General features: G+C 57.7%; 6 protein-coding genes across 14 annotated transcripts; 2 read left to right on the forward strand and 4 right to left on the reverse strand.

Annotated features, from left to right (window-relative positions):
- The first annotated feature begins 498 nt into the window (after positions 1-498).
- LOC147190020 (SRC kinase signaling inhibitor 1-like) lies at positions 499-11959 on the forward strand. Of its 8 annotated transcripts, none has more exons than XM_086138192.1 (19): positions 499-666; positions 3001-3260; positions 4515-4541; positions 6270-6459; positions 6525-6654; positions 6782-6959; positions 7073-7869; positions 7954-8043; positions 8139-8179; positions 8388-8411; positions 8606-8775; positions 8877-9052; positions 9153-9283; positions 9419-9566; positions 9652-9850; positions 10029-10305; positions 10396-10502; positions 10585-10707; positions 10794-11959. In XM_086138192.1, the coding sequence occupies exons 1-19, from the start codon at positions 645-647 to the stop codon at positions 10950-10952; spliced, it is 3249 nt and encodes a 1082-aa protein (XP_085994318.1). In that variant the 5' UTR covers positions 499-644; the 3' UTR covers positions 10953-11959. The 8 variants fall into 8 exon arrangements, with proteins under 8 accessions (XP_085994318.1, XP_085994319.1, XP_085994320.1 ...); XM_086138193.1 differs by having other exon boundaries at positions 10815-11959; XM_086138195.1 differs by lacking the exon at positions 499-666 and adding an exon at positions 1634-1778.
- A 19-nt stretch (positions 11960-11978) lies between these two features.
- Positions 11979-13401, reverse strand: ccr10 (chemokine (C-C motif) receptor 10). The gene is made up of 2 exons (XM_086138207.1): positions 13180-13401; positions 11979-13106 (listed from the first exon to the last, which is right to left on the reverse strand). Exons 1-2 carry the CDS (start codon positions 13185-13187, stop codon positions 12071-12073), a joined length of 1044 nt encoding a protein of 347 aa, XP_085994333.1. The 5' UTR covers positions 13188-13401; the 3' UTR covers positions 11979-12070.
- A 447-nt stretch (positions 13402-13848) lies between these two features.
- On the forward strand, positions 13849-15444 carry LOC147190022 (uncharacterized). Its single transcript, XM_086138208.1, has 6 exons — positions 13849-14086; positions 14155-14217; positions 14292-14345; positions 14514-14615; positions 14764-14920; positions 15116-15444. The coding sequence occupies exons 1-6, from the start codon at positions 13849-13851 to the stop codon at positions 15381-15383; spliced, it is 882 nt and encodes a 293-aa protein (XP_085994334.1). The 3' UTR covers positions 15384-15444.
- Positions 15445-16164: 720 nt separating this feature from the next.
- LOC147190023 (C-X-C chemokine receptor type 1-like) lies at positions 16165-18052 on the reverse strand. Its single transcript, XM_086138206.1, has 2 exons — positions 17733-18052; positions 16165-17361 (listed from the first exon to the last, which is right to left on the reverse strand). The coding sequence occupies exon 2, from the start codon at positions 17357-17359 to the stop codon at positions 16283-16285; it is 1077 nt and encodes a 358-aa protein (XP_085994332.1). The 5' UTR covers positions 17360-17361; positions 17733-18052; the 3' UTR covers positions 16165-16282.
- Positions 18053-18303: 251 nt separating this feature from the next.
- On the reverse strand, positions 18304-19697 carry LOC147190024 (DELTA-sagatoxin-Srs1a-like). Its single transcript, XM_086138210.1, has 3 exons — positions 19531-19697; positions 18940-19059; positions 18304-18801 (listed from the first exon to the last, which is right to left on the reverse strand). Exons 2-3 carry the CDS (start codon positions 19038-19040, stop codon positions 18375-18377), a joined length of 528 nt encoding a protein of 175 aa, XP_085994336.1. The 5' UTR covers positions 19041-19059; positions 19531-19697; the 3' UTR covers positions 18304-18374.
- A 960-nt stretch (positions 19698-20657) lies between these two features.
- LOC147190025 (uncharacterized) lies at positions 20658-21772 on the reverse strand. 2 transcript variants are annotated; one of them, XM_086138212.1, is made up of 3 exons: positions 21601-21772; positions 21402-21516; positions 20658-21136 (listed from the first exon to the last, which is right to left on the reverse strand). In XM_086138212.1, exons 1-3 carry the CDS (start codon positions 21755-21757, stop codon positions 20716-20718), a joined length of 693 nt encoding a protein of 230 aa, XP_085994338.1. In that variant the 5' UTR covers positions 21758-21772; the 3' UTR covers positions 20658-20715. The 2 variants fall into 2 exon arrangements, with proteins under 2 accessions (XP_085994338.1, XP_085994337.1); XM_086138211.1 differs by having other exon boundaries at positions 21402-21511; positions 21589-21730.
- Between the last annotated feature and the right edge of the window lie 19 nt (positions 21773-21791).

Here is a 21791-nt window from a genome sequence, read left to right on the forward strand (position 1 = left end):
CAAAGCTGCCATGATGACATCGCAGATGTTTTGGCAGCTGGAGGTGAGAACTTTCACAGGCGCAAAAACACGCTCTCTCTGCATGTTTTTTTTTGCTAGAATTCATGATTCATTTATCGGCATGCAGCAAGCACTTCAAACGCTGAGAGCCCCCCCCCCCAAAAAAAAAACGTTGCCCTCGCTATTTCCCCTGAACACACACACGTGCACGCACACGTGCATGCACAAGTACAAACACAAACACAAACTGCCATAGACGTAAACACGCATGGGCGCGCACACACAAACGTGCATAAACAATACACACATTCAAATACACACACTTGCATAGACACACGCGCACACACACAGGTAGACTTGTGTGTCATGGACACGAGGCTGGTGCTGAGATGAAAGTTGGTGCAGATGTGGCGTCGCCCCTTTAAGAGGCTGCGGGAATGGGGTGGGGGTGGTGGTGGTGGGGGCATCCATAAAATAAGACTTTATCCAGCGTCCGCCGTCTTGCCAGACGCGCTGGCTCACACGAGCGGCGCAACCGAGATGGCGAGACGATGAGGAGCGCGGCGGTGGCGTGAACGGGGACGAGAACGGGAGGAGGAGGAGGAGGCGGTGGTGGAGGAGGCGCCGTCGTCGTCGCACCCGGAATGGGCAACTCGTCCTTCCCAGGCATGTAGCCGCCGCAGGTATTCTTAACTTTGTCGCCGCTCTGGACTTTCCCCGGCTGTCTTTCTTGCACGCGCGCTCACGCGTGCGCGTCTCCGCCGTCTGTGGGTTGCCGTCGAGGCGGCGCGGCCTTTGCGACACAGAAGGAAGCGAGCCAGCGCATCTTCCTGATGTTACTCATTGTAGGCTGCCATCGGTACTATGAGGACGAGTAGTAGGCTACTTTTGGTACTTGGGCACGACCGGCGTAAACCGTGTATACTGCAATTGGACCCCCCCCCCCCCCCCCCAACAAACTCATCTCAGTGACACGTGACTCATCCCGAAACGAAACGAACCCGCATGCAGTCGTCGCTTTCCGTAGGCATAAAAAGCAGGATGAGATGATTTGAATTAATTTCGCATTCAATCATCGAAAGCCAAAAACCGGCCTGTGTGATGAGATACGTGTTCCATCATCTAGCGGCCAACACACACACACACACACACTCCTGCACAAATTTAAAAAAAATCATGAATTAGTAGGACTGCAAATCTGTGATGGAGGGTGATTGACTTTTTCCCTGACTAAGTACTCTTGGTACTTTTGTTCCAACGGGATGAGGTGCGACACTGCCTGGAGGACTTGCATGAGGTTCATGGTGAAAAGTTGTGAAAGCGTCACACGGCTGAAAATGGGAAACGCCTGTGAGCGGACGACGCGGCTCTCGCGTCTCCGATTGGCTAACGTCCATTCCGCAAAACGAGGCGCCTCCAGCTCCTTTTTGGAGAGGTGCCGTACGCGCTAGCGAGCGAGCGAGAGGGAAGCGGCCGGGGAGCATTGCGACATCACACAAGGCGGCAAGAAAGCGGCGTCGCTGGAAGACGAGGAGGTGGGGGGGCGGGGGGGGGCAGGCTCACAGGGGGCACATGTGCGGCACCCAGATAGAGGAGGTGGAAAAGTGGAGCGAGAGATTGAAGCGCTTCATTCTCCGCCAGAGAGGATTAAAGAGGCGAGCGAGGGGGGGAGGGAGGGGGGAACAGCCGAGTGGAGAAGAAGGAGGAGAGGGCTCACCAGATATGAAGACGATGCTCGGCCAGCGGGGGGCGCCGGCCCGCTCCGCAACGCGTGCCAGGTACGCCCCCCCCCCCCACCCCGGGGTGCCGTCAGCTTTCCCTCAAACCTTCACAAGTCCGCCTGTGCCTTTCGGCATTGAGTTAACATACACGTCGGCGTTACAAGATTGCCGCCTTGCGAAGCGTCGGCGTGACAGAAATGCTATTACGTGAAGGCGTGTTGGTGTTCTATGATTGGCTGACATGACGGCGCGTTTGATGTCACGTGCTGGCATGTTGGGGTGACAGGACGGGCGTTCAAGGCGTGTCGGTGTTCCATCAAGATCCATTTTGGTGTGACAGGATTGCCTCACGTGAAGGCTTTTGGGTGTTGCGTGTTTGGCAAGACCTCGAGTCATGTTGGGGTGACGTGAATGGCGTTCGGCGGGATTGACGAACATGAAGCCATGTTGGTGTTACGCAATTGCGTTTGGGTGCTGCTTTATAGGCATCAACCAAAGGCACGTTTGCCGTGGCTTGTTTGTTATTTGCAGCCCCGATGAGAGGTTTTATTGGCGCGCGCCGGTCCCATAATATGTTCTTCAAACAAGGCACATACTTGGTTGCCAAAGATCCCCAATTCGAGAGCCCTCCACCCGGTCAACGTTTCCCGCGCCAAGACGCGAAGGTTTGCAGCTGGAGGAAACTCGGACATTCGCGTGACCTCCTCCCGCACGCAGTGCGGATGATTACGTGCATCCGCCAGCCAGCCGGATGAAGCCGTAAAACCAAGTTAATGGCACCTGTCGCGCACGCGCTCGCACGTTTGGCCTTGAGTGGGTGTGAAACACGAGTGACGCCGAGCAGCCGTCGCTCGCTCTTTGCGCTCGTCTCCCGACAAAATGAAGCGTTCATCATGCGCACGTGCTGACTGACGTCTTTACGTGTGCAGTTTCGTTGAATTTAATGTGATGCGTTTGTCCGCGCAATACGCTCGATGCACGTCAAGCAGAAGTGGAAGAAAAACGACACAAATGAAAAGGGGCGGGGCATTCAGCCAAACTCGATATTAACAGTAGGTTTCAAAATCTCGGAACGGATTTTTAGCGAGAAACCTGATTTGCCTCGGCAGGCCACCTAAAGCGATGTGTCGGGCCGGATCTGGCCCTCCGCCGCCGGTTGGACACCGGTGCCACACACCTGTCTCCTGTGTGCGTGAGCGATAAGCGCCGTATCGTAGACGAGATCTCGGCCGCCTCCTCGCTCTGACGGCGTTGCGTCGCCCTCTCGCCTCCCGCGCAGGTCGAGAGAAGAGAAGGAATCCCATGATCTCCGTCAGTGATGTCGAATTCCCGCGGGACTGCCGCTCACCGGCCGGATCCCGGGGAGGCCGGCGCTTCGCCGCCAACGGGAGGTCGGCGTCCTCGTCGCCGGACCGGCGTCGCGACGTGCCGGCGGCCGACAGACCGGAGGCCCCGAACGGCGTCCGCCAGGCCGACGCGGAGCGGCGGAGGGATGCCGACAAGGAGATGTCGCTAGGGGGCGCTGCTCGAGGACGGCAGGTACGCTCGCGGTGTGAACATGTCGGCGTTACGTGAAGGCGCGTTGGCGTTAGACAAATTGCTGTTGTGTCATTTCCATGACGAGATGTTGGCAAATGCCGTTTGGTGACATTGCGCCGGCGTTGCGTGATTGATGTTATTGTTACGCAAAGGTGCGTTGTGCGATTGCCGTAACGCGACCGGCGTTACCCGATTGGCATTACGGGAAGGCGTGTTGGCGTTGCGCGATTGGCGGCCGGGGGAGGGGGTGTGGGGGGGGCGTCAGCTGAGGCGCAGGAGAGAGCGAGAGAGGAGGATGGGGAGGGCATGGAGGAGGGGTGGCGAGGGGGCGTCGGTGGGGGGGGGGGGGGGGTGAGTTGAGCAGGATGCAGATCGCCGCCGTCGCCGCCGCCGTAGCGACGAGCAGGGACTCCGGCGTGGGAAACCCACAGCGGGCGTCTCGGGTAAAATGGAGCGCCAGGAGGAGGAAGAGGGACGAAGATTGAGTAGCCACGGTAACCGTCTCCGCTCGTCCGTCGTCCTCTCAGGAGAAAGGACGCTCCTCTGCGGCGCCGCCGCCATCCTGTTGATGATGTATTAATGTGTGTGTGTGTGGGGGGGGGGGGACACGGCGCACGTGTGCAGCCAGGTCTGCGTGTGCATGTTGGTGCCGGGACAACCCGCTTGAGAGAAAAGACGTGCGTGTGCGGGTGCACGTGGGTTTGGCCGCAGAGGAAGAGGAAGGGTGTGTACAAAGATGGCCGCTTGTGTGTGTGGTGTGTGTGCGGAAGCCAATGATGTCACTTCCTGGTGCACGACGCAAACGAGACACTTTTGGGTGATGTAAGTCAGCAAAGGTCTGATTAGATTTCTATGAGTTAAGGGATGTTCAATACCTTTTCGTTGCCAGTATTCACTCTTCGCTGCACACCGATACTAAGTACCGATACTACGAGCGCATCCTTGTCCTTCTACAAGTTTGTCCGAGCCGTTTGACTAATCTCCCAGTTGTTGTAGTCATTCTACTCGTGTGTCCTAATAGTTGGGCAAGTGTGCAGAAAATTCAACGACTAGTGAAAGGCCGTCGCGGAAAGGCAAGAAGCGTCACTCGTACGATGCCGTCATTTTGCTGATTCGTCTTGGGCGAACTCGTAGCATTTCGCGTCGACGCTCCAACGGCTCGCCGAAGGCCTCTCCGACTCGCTGCTGGACTTGAGTCAAAAGCTCAGTGGCGAGTCTTTGACGTTGTGTTCTTTGTTGTTTTTTGTTCCTCAGCAACAAGCTAACTACTGGAGCTTCAAGGTCAGCAGCGCTCGTCTTTCTTACTCTCTCCATCGTAGCTCGTCGTTCATCATCCTCATCACATTTGCGCCAGTCGTGTGCACGCGCCACCCCCAATAAACGGCAAAGACGCGACAGAAGTCTCTGTTGCCACGGTGACCCCGCATCACACGCTCACATGCTTTTTGAGAACGTTGTGATTGAATTGGATTATCTTTCGCCGACGGATGGCTGCCGTGCCAGAGAACGACGTTCAATAGAACGCTGACAAATGTGCGATCGATTGCATGCTTCCGTAATCGCGAGGCAACACGGTTGACTGAAACAAAAAAAACCTACCATTTTCTTCCTCTTCTTTTTATTACGCTGCATGTCTCGCATCGAACTCAGTGCTGCCAATCATGTTGTGGTTCGGCGTGGTACTGCACTGACGGTGCCCAACTAAGCTCCGTTAAAAAAAAAAAGAGAGACGGAGAGAGAGAGCGAGAGAACCCTCAGAAATGGACGATTGTGTAAGAATCTGCGGCGCGTGCGAAAGATGAAGTGCGACATAGCGTGGGAACACCAAATTGATGACTTGACATGAAGTGAGTGACGCTAATCCTTCACTCTGCTTGACAATATGGCACCATGACTGCTGTTGTCATGGTAACGGGTGTGCAGGCGAGCTGGAAAGATGTCTGCCAGGCTGAAACACACACACACACACACACACTCAGGATGAGCGTGCGTGAGCACAAATGAGCAAAGGATTTCCTTTTTTTTTCTGCTCCATTTGTGTGCTTGCGTGTGTCAAAATTCTCCCCTCAAATATATTTGTTATTTTTCACGTGTGTTTTTGGGTTCCTCGAATCCATGCGACAGCAGACGAAGGTCTTCCACGTGAAGGCAAAACAAATTGGAGGGAAATAAATCACCGTCGCATTTTTGTTGCCTGACTTGTGAGCCGCTGGTCGTTCCCGTTCAATGAGGGCAGCAACACTGCCCTCTCGCGGAGACAAGAGGGAGGGTTTATCCACAGGCCAAATTCTGAGACGAGACGTGTGTGAGCGTGAAAATATCTCGCAGCGGCGTGTGACGTTTGTCTCAAAAATAAATCCACAAAAACAGAATCGATTATTTCCGAGTGCTAAGTCATGACAAACGCTCACACGACATGAACAAACACGCGTGAAAATCACGGACAAAAAAAAATCTCTCCCCAGAGGCAGGCGGGAACGACCGTTTCCAAAGACGTTGAGTCGCGTTCGGAACGTCGGCAGTCAGGAAGAACTTTTTGTCAGGGAACGACCCGACCCGGACATCTCGGTCCCAGTGAGCCGGCTCGAGGACTGAAGGATTTGGGGACTCGTGCTGCTGCTCGCCGACTGATAGGGCGCCGCCTCGTAAATCGCTATTCCCGAGTCGGAGGCTCGCATTCTGACTGTCGGCGCTGATCCGTTGCGCTGCGGCAAGCAGCGATGTGTGTGTGTGCGTGCGCACGTACGAGTGTGAGGCTGACTGAGTTCCGAACCATTCACTCATTCATACGCACCCCATTTTTTTGTTTTTTTTTGGATTTCTGTTTCGGCACTCCCTATGAAGTGAGATGCGTCCCAATCCCTTCAACGGGATTTTCAGTGGACGTTCGCGATACTATCCAGGTCCCGAACATGAATTTCTGAGTATGAAACGAGTGAACGATTGCGCGTTGTCTCGGTTGGCGAGTAACCCGAAATGCTTGCGGTGCGGCGGCGGCGGCGGCGGCAGAGTCGGACGCCGCGCGCCAGTGGCCTGAGCCCGACGCGAGGCGGCGGACTTTCCCCGTCGTCGGCCGAGCATCCGGACGCGATGTCCGATCGCGACCTGCCCGTGGCCTTCAGCCGCATGAACCGACTGCGCCAGAGTCTCCCGCTGGCCCGATCGTCTGCCGGCGGCCAGGCCAAGCTGCACGCGCCAGGTGGGGTCTCGCCCAAACTCCTTTCATTTTGCTTCCTTTGCTTAATTCTGGCACGTGCCGCGCAGGTATGCTGTTCCTCCAGCTGGGCGAGGAGACCCGCCGCGTGCACCTGACGCACGAGCTGAGCAGCCTGGACACCCTGCGAGCGCTCATCGTGCACATGTTCCCGCAGAGGCTCAGCATGGCCGCGCTCAGGTACGTTCCGCTCGGGCTTTCGGTCGGCAATCGCGTCGGGGCGATCGGGCGCTGCGCGTTTGCAGCCGTTCTCTTCATCAAGAGTGAATGTTTGCCAAGACGGGGCCTCGCGTTTGGCGGTTTTCAGGTCTCCCAGCACAGCCCTGCTGATCAAGGACGAGAGCCGTAACGTGTTCTACGAGCTGGAGGACCCGCGGGACGTTCGGGACCGCTGCGTCATCAAAATCTACTGCAAGGAGCCCGTATACGGGACGTACCCGGCCCAGCGCCACAACTCGCACCCGCTGGCCAACGGAGACCTGAGGGTGAGTGCGCCGCACGCCGCTGCTCCCTTGGACCTCCATCGCATCGCCGACAAGAAAGAGAATCTTCCGGAAGGTCCGCTGAGCATCCCGTTTGCCCCGATGCGTCCTTCTAGCGCGAGATGGTGTACACCCCCCAGGATTCGCCCCCCGGCCGGCGCTTGGGCGCGCCGGCCGTGTCCTCCCAGCATCGCTCCGCCTCGTCCTCGCCACCTCAGGGTTCGCCGTCGCGGACGCGGCTCCTCTACGGCGGCCGTCCGTCCTCGTATGCCGGGCCGGCGCTGCCCCAGCACCACGGCGCGCCGCCGGCACACCGCTCGCCGCCCCCGCCGCCGCCGGCCTTCGTCGCCTCCTCCAGTGCCATCCTGGAACGACGCGACGTGAAGCCGGACGCCGAGGCGGGCGGGGCCCGCGGCGTGGTGCTTTTGCGGGCGGACGAGCGCGCGGGCGGTGGCGGCATCTACGCCGACCCCTACTCCCTGGGCGCGGACGCCCGCTTGGGCCTCGCGGGGGCGCCGCAATCGCCGCTTACCGGCCGAAGCGACCCGTATGGCTCCTTATACCGGCGAGGAGCTGGCGGGGCGGTGTGTTCCCTGATGGAGGGCGGCGGCCTCTACAGAGCGGGCGGCGCCCTTTACAACGACACCTACGCGGCCTCCGTGTTGGCCGTGGGCCTGCGCGGGCCGTCACTCTCCTCTCCGCAGAGGATTCCTGATACGCGCGAGGCCTACGCCAGCACGCTGCCATCGCGCGGCTCTCCTGCCAGGGGCGAGCGGCGGCGAGACTCGGTGATGTCGTCCGTGGGCGGCGACAGTCCCAGAGGTCGGGGGCTGACCTCGGAGCAGCTGTGCCTGCTGGCGGCGGCGGCGGGAGGAGACGGGGGCAGTGTCAGAGCAGATGAGACAGAAACCAGGTGAGGTCAAGTCCTTTGAAGAGGGTGAGGAAGGTGACGGGCATGATGATGATGATGATGATGATGATGTGCGCGGGTGTGAAGGGAGCGCATGGAGGTGATGGAGAAGCAGATCGCCAGCCTGACAGGTCTGCTGCAGCGAGTCCTCAGCAGAGCACCCGAAGACCACAGCCCGTAAGGCCTCCTTCCTTCCTTCCTTGTCGTGTGTACGCGCGTATCTGCTTCCATACTAACATCCTTGCCTTCTTCCCGCTTGTGCTCTCCCGAAGGGACCAAATGGAGTCTGCCAGTGACGGCTCAGGGACAGATCGTAAGTTACCTGAATGGAACTGCTCGCATGGAGCCGCCGACTGCCCGGCGTGTAGCTTCTGAGTGCTAGCTTGTCAGCGTTAGCGCATAGCTTCTCATTGCCAGCTTGCGAAAGCTAACGTGTTGCACACACACACACACACACACACACACACACCCTCCGCTAACTGCTGCTAGCATGTAACTGCTGCTCATGCTTCTTGTTCTAGCTGGACCTGCAAAAGTAAAGAAAGGTACATATCAACTGTCATTTGGCAAGCTTGTGCGTGAGTGCGTGTGCATTGCTGGCATGTGCATATAAAGTTGAGTCTGCGTGCGCGCGGATGACGCATTGTGCGGGAATTGAAAATGAAGAAAAGCTGAGTTGCAAAAGTTTGCAGTCCCAGTTGTGCCTGAGTTTTGGTCAAACCGCAATGATTTGTCATAGCCGTGACGCCGTCCGGCCCCCTGGCGCTGATGCCGCCACCCCTGTCCGCCGCCGGCGACGCCAACCAGCCACTGACCGTGTCCCGCGTGCAGATGCAGCGCCACCTGCTGGGCCTGCAGCAAAGCACCAATGCGCTGCGTACGCAACTCTCGCAGCTGCGCAACACGCAGGTGCGTGCGGCTGAGTGAGTGTGTGTGTGTGTGTGTGTGCGTGTGTGTGTGGCATGCGCACGCATTCTGACTAAAACGGCCCCGTGCGTGAATGTGATCAGCTGGAGAATCAGGATTGTGTGGTGGCGCTGCTGAGGCAGACGGAGGCGGAGCTTAGAGTGCTGATGCAGGATGCGGCGCGCACTCAAGAGGATCCCCTGCAGCGGCAGCGCCTCCTGGTGGAGGAGGAACGCCTCAAGTACCTCAACCAGGAGGAGATGCTCGTGCACCAGCTGCAGTCAGTACACCTCCTCCCCGCCTCCCTCGCTCCCTCTCTCCTTCCCTTTCCCTGCGCCTTGGGATGGTGACCTTTGACCTTTTGGCCCGGTGCGTGCCAGCGACTTGGAGCGGTGGGTGGAGGACCTGCAGAAGAGGTCGAACGTGGCGAGGCTCCCGGTGAGCCAGCAGGACCTCCGGCAGAAGACGCAAGAACTCAAAACGCTGGCCGACACGCTCGGCAGCCTCAAGAGTGAGTACTCGAGTACAAGGGGGTGACTACTCAAGTACTCGACAGTAACTACGGGAGTTTGTCGCTGCATGAAATTGTCTTCTTCTTCCCCTCTTCCTGCTTTTTTCCTTTTTTTTCCCTCCTCCTCCACGCCAGGCCAGTTCCCAGGCCTGCAGAGCAAGATGCGCGTGGTGCTGCGCGTGGAGGTGGAGGCGGTGAAGTTCCTGAAGGAGGAGCCTCATCGTCTGGAGGCCCTGCTGCAGCGCTGCAACAACGTCCGCGACACACTCGGCACGTTTCGGAGGTAAGCGCGACTTCCTCCCTTCCCTCCCTCCTTTCCTCCCCCGCCCCTCCACTCGACTTGCGCTCTCCTCCTCCTCCTCGCGCAGGCAGGCCAGCGAGAAGGAGCAGGAGGAGGCGGGCGGCCAATCGCAGAGGAATTCACCCCGCGGCCCGACGGACAACGCGAGCGACGGCAAGACGGCGGGCCGCGCTGCCGAGCCGGACAACACGCCGCCGCTGAGCGCCCGAAGTCGCGTTGCGGCTGAGAAGAGCCTCAACGTGCACGTTTCCGCTGATGTCACTCTGGTGAGTCACTGGAGCAAAGCGGGCGTCTTGAACTCAATGCCAGCGGGGTGATGTAACGGAAAACGCTGGATGGGAGAAGGTCGGTCCATTTTTTTTTTTTCCAGGGAACTTTGGATTTGTGGCGGGGCTTTGTATTTAAAAGAGCCGTGATGACAAAAGTGCTGATGATGCGTGTCAGGCGGCGGAGCGCGACTGGGCGGAGAAGCGTGCGAGCCTGACGCAGTTCAGCGCCCAGGACATCAACCGCCTGCTGGAGGAGACGCAGGCCGAGCTGCTCAAGGCCATCCCCGACCTGGACTTGGCCGCCAAGACCGTCACCAAACCCGCCGTGCCCCCCAAACCGCTGATGGCCGCCCCCGCGGCTGGCGAGTCGCCGCCGCCGCCGCCGGGCAAAGTGCAGCTGGCGGCGCAGAAGCTCAACAGCATGGAGGGCTCCGCCTCCCAGCGAGGCTCGGGTGGGCAAAATGCAAATTGGGTCACTGGAGTGGATGCGCGCTGACGTTGCCTGGCGACCGCTTGACTGTTTGTCACGCGTCTGTCCCCAGCGGACGCGGGCGTGTCCCGATGCCGCACGGACAAGCCGTCCAAGTCTCCGCCCCCGCCGCCCCCTCCTCGCCGGAGCTTCCCGTCAGCGCTCGCCGCCAACAACAAGGTGAGCGCCGGGGCCGTTTGTGGCCGGTCGCGAGCCGCCCGGAAACTTTAGGATGACGCAGATGTCTGCGCCGCGCTGAAAGATGGAGGACGGCGAGCTGCCCGCGGCGCTGGTCAAGCTGAGGCGCGCCGCCCACTCGGACGCGCCCCGTCCCGCCTCCACGCCGCCGGGCCTTCGGGACGACGGCGACGGCGTCGACAAGGAGGTAGCGTTCGGCCTCCGTCTCGGGGAACCCGCTTTTAGTTGTAAAAGCCAAAATGCTGACGTATGTTCATGACGTGTCTGGTTCAGTTCTCGCCCCGCCCCCTCCAGGTGGTGGGCGGCTTGCCGGCGTCCGTCAAAGGTCCGACGGTGGCGGCCCGCCTCAAACATCTGGAGCAAGGAGGGCGTAAGTCCAAAGAGGAAGCGCCAGCGCCGGCGAGCGGCCAGCAGCAGGTATTCCACTTCTAGAAGCCGCGGCGGCCGACGGGGGCCCACGCTGCTTTTCGTCTTCGCCTTCTGCAAGCAAGCTGGCTCCTTTTTCCTTCTGCGTCTTTGTTTGGAATTAGCTTCACGGCTAACGTGCAATAATCTACTTCTGACCTTTCGTCGCATTCTTCCAACTTTAAAAAAAAAAAAAGAAAAAACGACCCTGAATGAGAGACGCAAGGCCTCGCTCGTCTTATCCGCGCCTGCCCGCGTTCCCAGCTAGGAATGACCCGTAAGCACAAAAGGATCATCTTTGGCCAATTCCCGCTTTTTTTTTCTGACCCGGGATCAGCTCGGACAACGATGATGTTTCAAAATCATTTGCATGACAATTCATCCGTAGTCACGTGATCAGCCCCGGCGTCGGCCGATGATGACCCGCCGACCTTTGACCTCAACCCTTCCCTTTCGTCGCGTGTCCAACTCTCGCAACTCGTTGCAGATGACATCGCGGGTGATGACATCACAGGTGATGACATCCCCGGCGATGGTGGCGGTGGTGATTTAGACTTTAGACCGTGTCGATGTTGTCGTGCTCTGAAGATGTACAAAAAAAAAAAAAAAAAGACAAATGCCATCTATGTTTTCTACTTGTTTTCTATTTTTATACGTACGTAACACATCGACTGTGTAAATTATTATTTTTTATGATTTAGAGATGTTTTATTTTTTCTGACGACCATCGAGCTCTGTCGGCCATTTTCTACCCGTTTCCCGGATATCTCCCAATAGTCCCGCGCGTGGGCCGCACGCGCCCGTACCATCGACCGTCTCGTAGCTTCCATGGACTTGATGTTCTCCGTCATCGCAATTAGGAGGGGAAAAAAAAAAAAAAAGAAAAATCACACCCGAGTGGCATGCAAACTCCAGACGTGCACGCTGATGACTTGTAATCATAATAATCAGAGTCATGTCAAGACATGAGTGTGTCATCGAGAGTTTTTATAAATTGTCGTGAAAGTGGCAATAAAAGAAGAAAGAAAAACAAAGTTTGGCGTGAAACTTGGAATGCTGATACGTGTCGACCAATTACCAATCAAAGGATCAGAATTAGGTTGGAGAAAACCAAACCGAATCGCATCAGAACACCCGGAATCAGATTACGATTGCGCGGCGGCGCCGTCGGCCCGAACGGCCGGCCGGCGCGGGCGGCGGAGGAGCCGAAGCGCGTCCCGGCGGAAGCGCTGGCCCGCCAGGACGTACGTGACGGGATTGAGACAGCAGCGGGCGTACGCCAGGCTGCGCGTGACGTACTCCAGGAGCAGGGCGCAAAGGGGCCGCGCCATCTTGAGCGACAGCACCACGCTGTGGGGCAGCTGCAAGAGCAGGAAGAGCGCCACCAGGGCCGCCATCAGCCTCAGCGTGCGGTGGGGCCGCCTGGCCCCGCCCCCGCCGCCGGCCCCCGCCCACAGCGCGCGAGCGATGCCCCCGTAGCACGCCGCCATGACCAGGAAGGACAGAGCGAAGACGGCGACGGCGGCCCCGTCGGCGGCCATTTTGACGCCGGGGCTCGCCAGCGTGCCGCAGTAGGCGTCGGCCCCGGAGCCGGCCACGTCGGAGAAGATGATCTCGGGCAGGCTGAGCAGCGCCGCCGCCAGCCAGATGGCCGGCGCCGCCGCCGACCTCGCAAACGCCGCCGTCCGAGCGCGGCGGCGCGGCGCTTTCCGAGGACGCGGTACCACGGCCAGGTAGCGGTCCACGGCGATGCACGCCAGGAGCAGCAGGCCGGCGTAGGTGTTGACGGCGTAGACGGCGCGCGCCGCCTTGCACGCCGGCGCCGAGAAGATCCAACCCACGTTGGTGTCGGCCGCCTGCAGCGGCAACGTCAGCAGCAGCAGCAGGTCGGCCAGCGCCAGCTGGAACAGGAAGGCGTCCGTGGCCGAGCGTCGGCGGTGGCGATACGCCGCGAAGGTGGCCATCACCAAAACGTTTCCCGCCACGCCCAACAGGAAGACGACGGTGAACAGACACGTCTGGAACACCTTGATGGCCGACTCCTGCTCGCCCGCCTCGCACCAGTCGAAGCCACCGTCGCCGTAATCGTCCTCCGTCGGCCGCCAATCCTCCAGCGACCAGTTGGCGTACTCGGCAAAGTCGTACGCGTCGGAATCGCCGTCGCCGAGGCCTGACGACATCCTGCCGTAAGTGCGCCTTCACGTTACCAAAACCGTCACGTCGAGCAACACGTCGGCGAGATCTGAATTCTCACCTTGCCATCTGCAGTCGCGCCGAGTTGTGCCGAGGGCGGCGGTGTCATCTTCGATCTTGTCGGAGTCTGTCAGCCAATCGGGACGCGGCTGCCCCGCGGCGACCTCCTGACCTGACGGATGGCGTTCTTACGCTGAACTCTGACCTCCAGATGTGCCGAAACTTGAATCGGAGATGAGCCATTGAGGTCGTCACACCCAGTGAGCTTTCGACCACAAAAAAAAAAAAAAAAGCCACATCGCAATGCAACTTTTGCTTTGGCGTGTACGCTTTTCGTTTCGCCGTGAAGTTGACACGGGTCAACAGGAAGTTTCCTCAAACCGTCCAAGTCGTCTTTCAGCGTGAGGCTAACGTGACACTTCCTGCTGCCATTAGCCCCCGAGCTAGCATCCTGCCCTTGAAAAAGGGCCAACCAGTCGGTGTGTGTTTGTGCGTCTTCCTGTTTGCGTACGTGCGTGCGTGTGTCTCTTTGGGCAAGTGTGTCTCTTAACGAAGGAGGAAATCCCTCAAGTGGTTCTCGGGGTCCCTGAGTGCCAACAGGAAGTTGAGGTGCCGCCCTTTCGCCCGCATCGACGCCACTTTGTCCGCCACGCGCGCACTTTGTGTTGCTTGTTGTTTTCACAAGCCGGGCCGAACCCTTCGCTCGTGCTCGTTCACGCCACACCGAGGTATGCGGACGCACACAAATACCACAAACGGACACACACTCCCACACAAGCGCAGACCCCTATTCAGCAGAGAGGGCAGGGCTTGTCACGCCGTGCTGCGGCGTCCCCCCCCGGATGCTTTCACAGTCCCCAGCCGTTCTCCCGAAGACGACGAGCCGATCCGTCCGCTGCCCGCTTTACGTTTTTGCTCGTTTGGCGTTTCGATGGCGCGGTTGCCGCTCGGGGCGGTTATCGTCGCGGGTGAGTACGGCCGGACGCCATTTGCCATTTTGGTGACGTTGTGTCGCCTTGACTTGTTGTCTTCGCAGTTCTGCTGTGCCCGCGCTCGCTCCAGCAGGCGCCACCGACTGACAAAAGCGTCCCGGAGCAAAGTAAAATCTTGCCCTTTTTTCTTCTGCTCTTTGATTGGCTGATGAGGTCATGAGGTCACAATGTCTCCTTCCAGCCACTGTCCAAAACCTTCCGGAACCGTCCGGCGGCTGGCACCGCGCAAGCACGAGTGAGTCGTCCACGACAAATGTGAAGTCATCACGAGTCTTCGGGTTTCACGTTGACGTTTCTCTTGCGCGTCTCGGTGGATCTCGACTCTTTTTGTTGACTGAATTGTGATTTTTGTTAGTTGTGATGTTCTTTTTTGGGACTTGTGTTTCGTTTGTTTGGGACGCAGATGCGCCTCAGGTGGGAAAGGAAAAAGGGAGCCTATCGGAGGACGAGCTGACTCGAGTGCTGGACGAACTTGAGCAGGAAAACGTCATCACCGAAGATGACGGTCAGTCAGTTTTTGACAAAAAAATGAAAAAACAAAACGGGTCACTAGTGCCTCATGCATGATTGTGCACGTGTGTTTGTGTTTTGTGTATCTCTGTGCGTGGTTTTCTCATGCGCGTGTTTGTTTGTTTGTACGAATGTGCGTGTAGAGAGCTTTCAGGAAGTTGAGGACTTGGAGCCACTCCCCCTCGGTTGCCGCGCCGACGCGTTGGCCGAGTTGAGCGTGGCCCTTTGCGCTTCACCGTTTGAGCAGCGGATGGCGACGCTGGAGGCGGACGCGCGCTGCGTGCTCGACAACGTCATCGGGTAAGAAGAATAGACGTCATGATGTCATCAACGTGAGCCGATGAAGGCCCCGCTGGGAATCGTCATCACTCGGATATGCAGAGAGCGGACCGAAGACGGTTGAGCGAGCGATTCCAAACGCGGTCGTTCCCGACTCCGGGCGGGTGATGTCATGGAGCGTGACCCCAATGACACGGAGGTGGGTGTCGCCCGCAGTGCCTACAACCAGCTGAGCGTCTGCCTGGAGGACCTGTCCCACTGGTGCGGCTGCTACTACCCCAACGCCGCCGCCCACTCGGCCTTCCTGCGCGTCCACTCGGCCTATTTCGCGCCCTGCCCGCCGCCGCCGCAAGAGGGCCACCTGGAGGACGCGCCCCGCCGCCTGGTCCTGGGCCTCACGCTGGCGCCCGTTGCCCTCGTCCCGCTGCTGGTCTACGTCGTCGCCCGGTGGAGCGGCCGCACGGAGCCGAATGCAGACCGATGAGCGCAAAACGTTGTCACTGCCATCGAAGCGATTAAAAAAAAAAGAAAAATGTGACACCTAATTTTTTAGGGTGGGTCACTCTTTTTTGGGGTCACCTTTGTGGAGTCGGGGTTCATGAGTCGGTCATTCTTCAGCGGTGGCTTTTGAGTCATCGTGATGTTCCGGCGGCGCTTTTGAGGTTGTGGCTTTTCATTTGTGTGCTGTTTGAGTCGTTGGTTCCAATTTGTGGTTTTCAAGTCGTGGTTTTTGAGCAATGACGGCAGTTTGGGAGTCATAGTTTTTTGTTTTTTGTTTTCAGTTGTGAATTTTGAATTGTGGCGGTTTTTGATTTGTGGCATTTGAGTCAAGATTTTGGCATGGTGAGCAGTGTTTTCTTTGAGTTCTAATTTTGGAGGGTTTTGAAGACATGATTGTTGATTCATCGTTTTGAGGGATTATTTTGCTCCTGAAATTTTGAGTCCTGATTTTTGATTTGTGGCTTTTGAGTCATTTTGGACTTGTGCTGTTTGATTGATGGGTTTTGTGTAGTTTTTGGAAGTGGTCAGTTTTTGTTTTTTTTTTGTATTCAGGATTTTTAAATGTTGTTTTTTGAGTGTTGTGGTGTTTTTAGTTTTGGACTCATGTACTTTTGAGTCATCATTTCCGATTTGTGATCTCTGAGTGGGGTTTTCTTTTGAAGTCGCGGCGAGTGAATCATCCTCGAACTGTTGTCTTGGAGTCCGGGTTTTTGACTTGTGATATTTCACTTGTGGGCTTTCAGCCAGTGGTGATTTTCCAGATGTCTTTTTCAAACTTTTATTCTACTGAATGTTGCATTCATTTACTCGACATGGCTTCTGTCCGAGTTTCATTCGGACCAAAAAAAAGGCCCGGCAGGTAAGCGGCGGGGGCGGAGTCTATCACGCGACGGCGCCCTGTCCCTCGGACGTCTGCGACGTGGACCTGCTGAACTTGGAGCCCGACGCGCGCTCCTGTCGGGCCTTCCTGCAAAGAAGCGCTTTGGCGTTTCTGCGGAACTTCTCCCCCACGAAAGCGTAGAGCAGCGGGTTGATGCCGCTGTGCAGCAGCGCCAGGCCGTTGCTGAGGACCAGCGCCGCGCTGACCGAACGCCGCGCTTCGCAGTCGAAGAGGACCAGGTCGGCCCTCACGAGCGTGTCGGCCATCATGGCCAGGTGGTACGGCATCCAGCACAGCAGGAAGGCCGCCACCACGGCCGTGATCACCCGCATGGCGCGGTGCTTGTGGAAGCCGCGCGTGCGCAGCAGCCGGGCCACCGTCACGCCGTAGCACGCCAGCATGACTGCCAGCGGGAGCAGGAAGCCCAAAAGGTGGCGGAGGGCGCGCGTGGCCACTCTCCACACGGGGGCGCTGCCCACATCGAAGCTTTCGGCGCACGTCCTCCTGTCCGAGTCGGGATCCGGCCGCACCACGTCGTTGAAGAGCGCCGGCAGCGCCAGGGCGGTGCCCAGGGCCCACACGCCGCCGCACACCAGCCGGCTGCACCGCTTCGGCGCCCGCCCCGGCACCCGGTTGGCGTGCACGATGGCCACGTAGCGGTCGACGCTGATGCACGCCAGGAACAGCACGCTGGTGTAGAAGTTGGCCTCGAAGATCAGGCTGAGCGCTTTGCACATGAAGTCGCCGAAGATCCAGCCGCGGGTCAGCGCCGCCGCCCAGAAGGGGACGGTCAGCGCCATGAGGCCATCCGCCACCGTCAGGTGGAACAGGTACACGTCGGACGGCGTCAACGAGCGCCGGCCCCGCGCGATCACCAGCGCCACCAGGAGGTTCCCGGGGACGGCCAGCAGGAAGATGACGGCCAGGAGCGCGCTGAGTGCCGCCGCCAGCGCCCGGCCCAGCGGACGCGCTTCGCACGAAAGCGTGTCCGGGTCCACCACGAACACCGAAACGTTGGGCCGCGAGTCGTTCAGTAGGTCCGTATAATCGCCGTAATCGAAGGGCACGATGATGGACATGGCTGTGAAAGGTGTACGGTTGATTAGGGCAGGGTTTCCCCATTTTCAGTTCACATTTGGAAAAAAAAAAAATCTCACAACCCCCCCACCGAAAGGAAAAAGGCTACAAAAAGCGGGTACCAAGGAATTAAACTGAAGTAAATTAAGAGCTTCCGTTAGACAAAGGTAGTGCTTTGCCGCTTCTTGTGGCCTCTACATGCAATTGTAAATCTTTGTAGGGAGGCGTCAATATTTTCCATTGCATTCATTTTTGAAACACTGGTTGCGAACGGCTGGATTCGGCCTAACAGGAAGTCGATGGTTAACAGGAAGCTGATGGATGTCTCCCAAAAAAAAAAAAAAAAAAAAAAACGGTCAGATAGCAACAACTCACCTGCTGATGGGTCGCCTCAAAACAAAGACGAAAGGAGAACATGACAGTCGGATGCCCCGAAGGTCTTACCGTGCCTTTGCCAATTTCCTGTTGCGATGCACCTTGGCGCTTCCTCCTTGAAGGCACGCCCACTTCTTGTCATGCGACCATCGTGGCCACCTGAGTACAGTCTGTTTCCATGGTGATCGCTGGAGCACACTCGCTCATTTCCCAATCCCCACGATGAAGCAGATTGACCTGAAGATTCTGGCGTCTCCATCCAGCATCATGTTGTCCGTTCTATTGGGGGCCCCTTGATCCATTTCGTCCTCTGATCTAATCCCCCCCACCCCCCATCGAAACAAAAGAGACCACCGTAGCCCCAGGCATGACGTGCTTTTTGTATGTTTATTTGAATTTGTAGCCCCTAGATAGATGGAGAGACAAAATGCTCTCGATGCAGTTCTGTAACTGTCCAGCAGGGGGCAACAAACTACAGATTGCTTCATACGTTGATTTTTTTTTCTTGTTGTGTGTGTGTGTTTAATGTTTTGAACTGAGCACCCAGCGGGGAAAAAAACAAAACAAAAGAGCAACTTTATTTTTTATTTTTAATTGACCCGGTGGCCGCGGGGCCTCTGCGTGCGTTTGCGGCGTTGGCCCTCAGGGGTGGAAGTGCAAGTCCCACAGCTCCACCTTCATGATGGACTTGCCCAAAGGCGACATGGTGACTTTGACGTCCATCTTGCCGCTCTCGTAGGTCAGGCCGTTGCCGTTGGCTAGCTGGCGCACGAAGCCCTTCTGCTCCTTGTTTTCGTACATCTCCTTGTAGAGCTTGTCGTCGGTTTCGCGGTTGGTGGGGAAGATGCCCACAGCCATCCAGCTCTTGAAGAAGGTGAAGTCGTACGGCACGGAGAACATGATGGCCAGCTTGGCGACGGCCGCCCCGCGCTCGTGGATTTCATAGGTGAGCACCCCCACCGCGCCCGAGGCGGCGGCGTCCGTCTTGTTGAAGTTGCACACTTCGGTGCGCATGGACCGCACGGTGGGCTGCGGGGGACTGTGGCAGTCGCCGCTCTCCAGGTGCACCCTGGGAAGACACGAGGGCTGAGGTCGGGGGGGGGGGGTCTCTGGACGGTGGGCCGAGGTGACGTCTCCAAAGTTGTTTGTATCCGGGCATGATGCGGCGGGCGCGCGAGGCTCGGCGATGTGTCCGCGCGACTCTTACCTGGGGCGCTTAAGGACGAAGCCGCCGGTCAGGTTGGAGATCTCGATGGTGACGTTCCTGCGGCTCTTCTGGTTGGCCGCCAAAGCCTCGGCGGACTCCATGGATGGGCGGTAATCGGGACTTCCGTCCAAGTTGGAAGGAAAACAAGAAACATTGATTCCCGTCGGACGCTTTTTTTCAATCACTTTTCAGGAGACGCTCATGTGGAAGAGAACCGACTGAACCGCCAGACCGGTGCTTGTGGAATTCTCGTGACAGCCCCGCCCGTAAATCTGGCATCTTCCTCAAGCGCTTCGACGTGTTTGAGCAAAAGCGCCGAGCCGCCGCGATCCAACCGAACAATTCAGAAAATGCAAAGTGGCTGCTGAGCGAAGAAAGTTTTGCGGCCTCAAAATCGATCCCCCAACCAAGTGCAAAAAGTAGTCAGCTAAGTGACGGTTACTCAAGGTCCCCTGGAACGAAATCTACTCGCCCCTTCCAGGTTGACAAAGCTCAACCTGACGACCTTCGGGAGAGTGCGAAGGGTCAACGCGGGCGGCGACGTCGGGCTCGGCGGAAAAAGTGGACGCGTGCGGTGACAAAGCCGCTTACCTGGAAGGACGGCACGGGCGCTTGCTGGCTTGGGAACTGCCGAGCAGACTCTCGCCGCCGCCGCTGCCTTCTCCGCCGCCGGCGGGGCCGCCTTAGACCCCGCCCGCCGGCGGGGCGCGGTCGGACCAAACGTCGTCGCGCTCGTAAACACGGACGGGCTTTTGTCTGCGGCGGTTTTGCCGGTTGGACCGGCATTCCGGTTAGCGCCGCACCTTCGCGACATATCGGCGAGGTCCAGCTCGACCGGAGCGCCGTGCCCAAACGGTCCGGCCCGCAACCGGATGGGGGACATTTTTGCACGGAAGCTCAGCTCGGGTGACATTCCATCATGTTGACTGCCTGTCGAGTCTGGACACTCCTTGAATCCGACGCCTTGTTGTCATGTGTGTTTTGTTTGAATTGATTTGTTTGGAGCTACAAGGAAGTGCAGCGGAAACAATTGGAAAACAATAGCCGAGAGGGAGATGCGAGGCGGGCGTGAGTCTGACAGGTTGGGGGCGGAAAAAAAACGAGCCCTGACTGAGCTCCTCATGAGCGTTCCGTGGGGTGAATGGACGTTGGTTTTCCATGTTTTGTGGGTGTTGAGAATGCGCTCCGTGTGTTTATTTTGTGTTCGTTGCGTGTTTCCCCCGTGATGAACGTTTTTCGATTGAGTGTTTCATGCACGTTTGTGAGTTTGGAGTCCCTCACGCGTGCTTAGCGCATGTTTTATCTTTCACATGTTTCATTGACGTCGATGGCCTGTTTTGTGGGTTTCATTTGGTCTGTGCATTTGTCTTTTTTGTGTGTGTGTGTGTGTGTGTTTTGTCTTGAATATGTTTTTGCCCAAGAGACCTGCAGGCTCTGTGTGTTCAAAGCATGTTTGAAGCCCTCTTAGTGCGTCTTGTGTTTTTGATGCACGTTTCGTCTGTTTAGTGTGTTTTGGTTCAGGTGTTTCACACTATTTTTTGGGCGGTGTGTGTGTGTGTTTGACGCATGTCTTGTGTGTGGATTCCACGCGCTGTGTGTATGACGCGCGCTAGGTTTTGTGTTGCGTGCTTGCGAAAGCACGTTAACGGTGCCGTCGGGGGCAAAGGCTTTGTGGGGTTTTTTTTTTTGTTGCGTGGAAAAAAAGAAGAGGTCAAAGGTTAGTTTGGCTGCGAGGCGCCGCTTTTATTGAGGCAAGAGTGGCAAGGGCGGCCGGCATCATATCCCCCTGTCGTGGATCTCCAACTTGATGATGGCGTGGCCTTCGTCAGACATGGTGGCGGCCAGCTCCACCTCGGTGCCTTCGTACTCCAGGCCGCCGCCGTCGGCCTTGTGGCGCACGAAGCTTCCCTTGTCGTTGTACATGAGCTTGTAGAGCTTCTCGTCGGTGGGCGTGGTCTTGGGGAAGATGCCGATGGCCACCCAATTCTTGTAGAAGTTGTAGTCGAAAGGCACGGAGAACATGACGGCCATCATCTCGGTGCACTTCTTCGAGCTCATGTGGAAGAGCTCGTAGGTGAACACGCCCACGGCGCCCGAGGCCGTGTTGTCGTCTTTGGTGAAGGAGCACACCTCGCCGCGCTGCGTGCGCACGGTGGGCTGCGGTGGGCTGTAAGGGAAGCCGCTATCCGTGTACACCCTGCGCGACAGCACACCGGACATGTCAGTCGCGGCATTTCTGCACAGGTGTCCCCCCCCCCCAACCAACCCGAAAATTGATCTAACTTGCTAGTCCGGCCTCGCGTGCGAGATTTAACGCTAACGTACGTGCAAGAATCCGTCTACTGACCGAAACTACTACATTGTCGCGAATACTTGGAAAGATTTGAGAGCGGTGTGCGCGACATGCTTGCGGTATCATCGTAGGTGCGCTGTGTGGGACGTTTTCAGGGCGACACACTTACTTGGGGTTGGTGAGGCAGTACATTGAGGTGAGGTTGAGCACCTCGATGGTGCAGTTGCGGTTGGTGGTCAGGTGGAAGGCGTGCGACTCGGCCGTCTCGGGCATGATGACCTTAAGTCATCGACATCATCATCATCATCATCATCACCGTGATCGTCACTGTCATCAATAATATTCCATTTACTCACTTTGATTAGCGTCACACGACGACAGCGACTGGCAAAGACGATGTGAGTCTCCCACGCGCACGACAATCTGCGTCTGTCGAAGCTGCCCGGCGTTCTGCGTGGTGACTATCCGGACACGCCTCGGCCGACCGGAAAAGGTGCCAAACTTCCCAGACGGGTTCGTACGCATGCGCACTCACACACTCACGCACATGCAGGTTCAA

Source organism: Hippocampus guttulatus, chromosome 19, assembly GCF_054856545.1.
Source record: "Hippocampus guttulatus isolate MCC_2025c chromosome 19, RoL_Hgut_1.0, whole genome shotgun sequence".
Classification (NCBI taxonomy): domain Eukaryota; kingdom Metazoa; phylum Chordata; class Actinopteri; order Syngnathiformes; family Syngnathidae; genus Hippocampus; species Hippocampus guttulatus.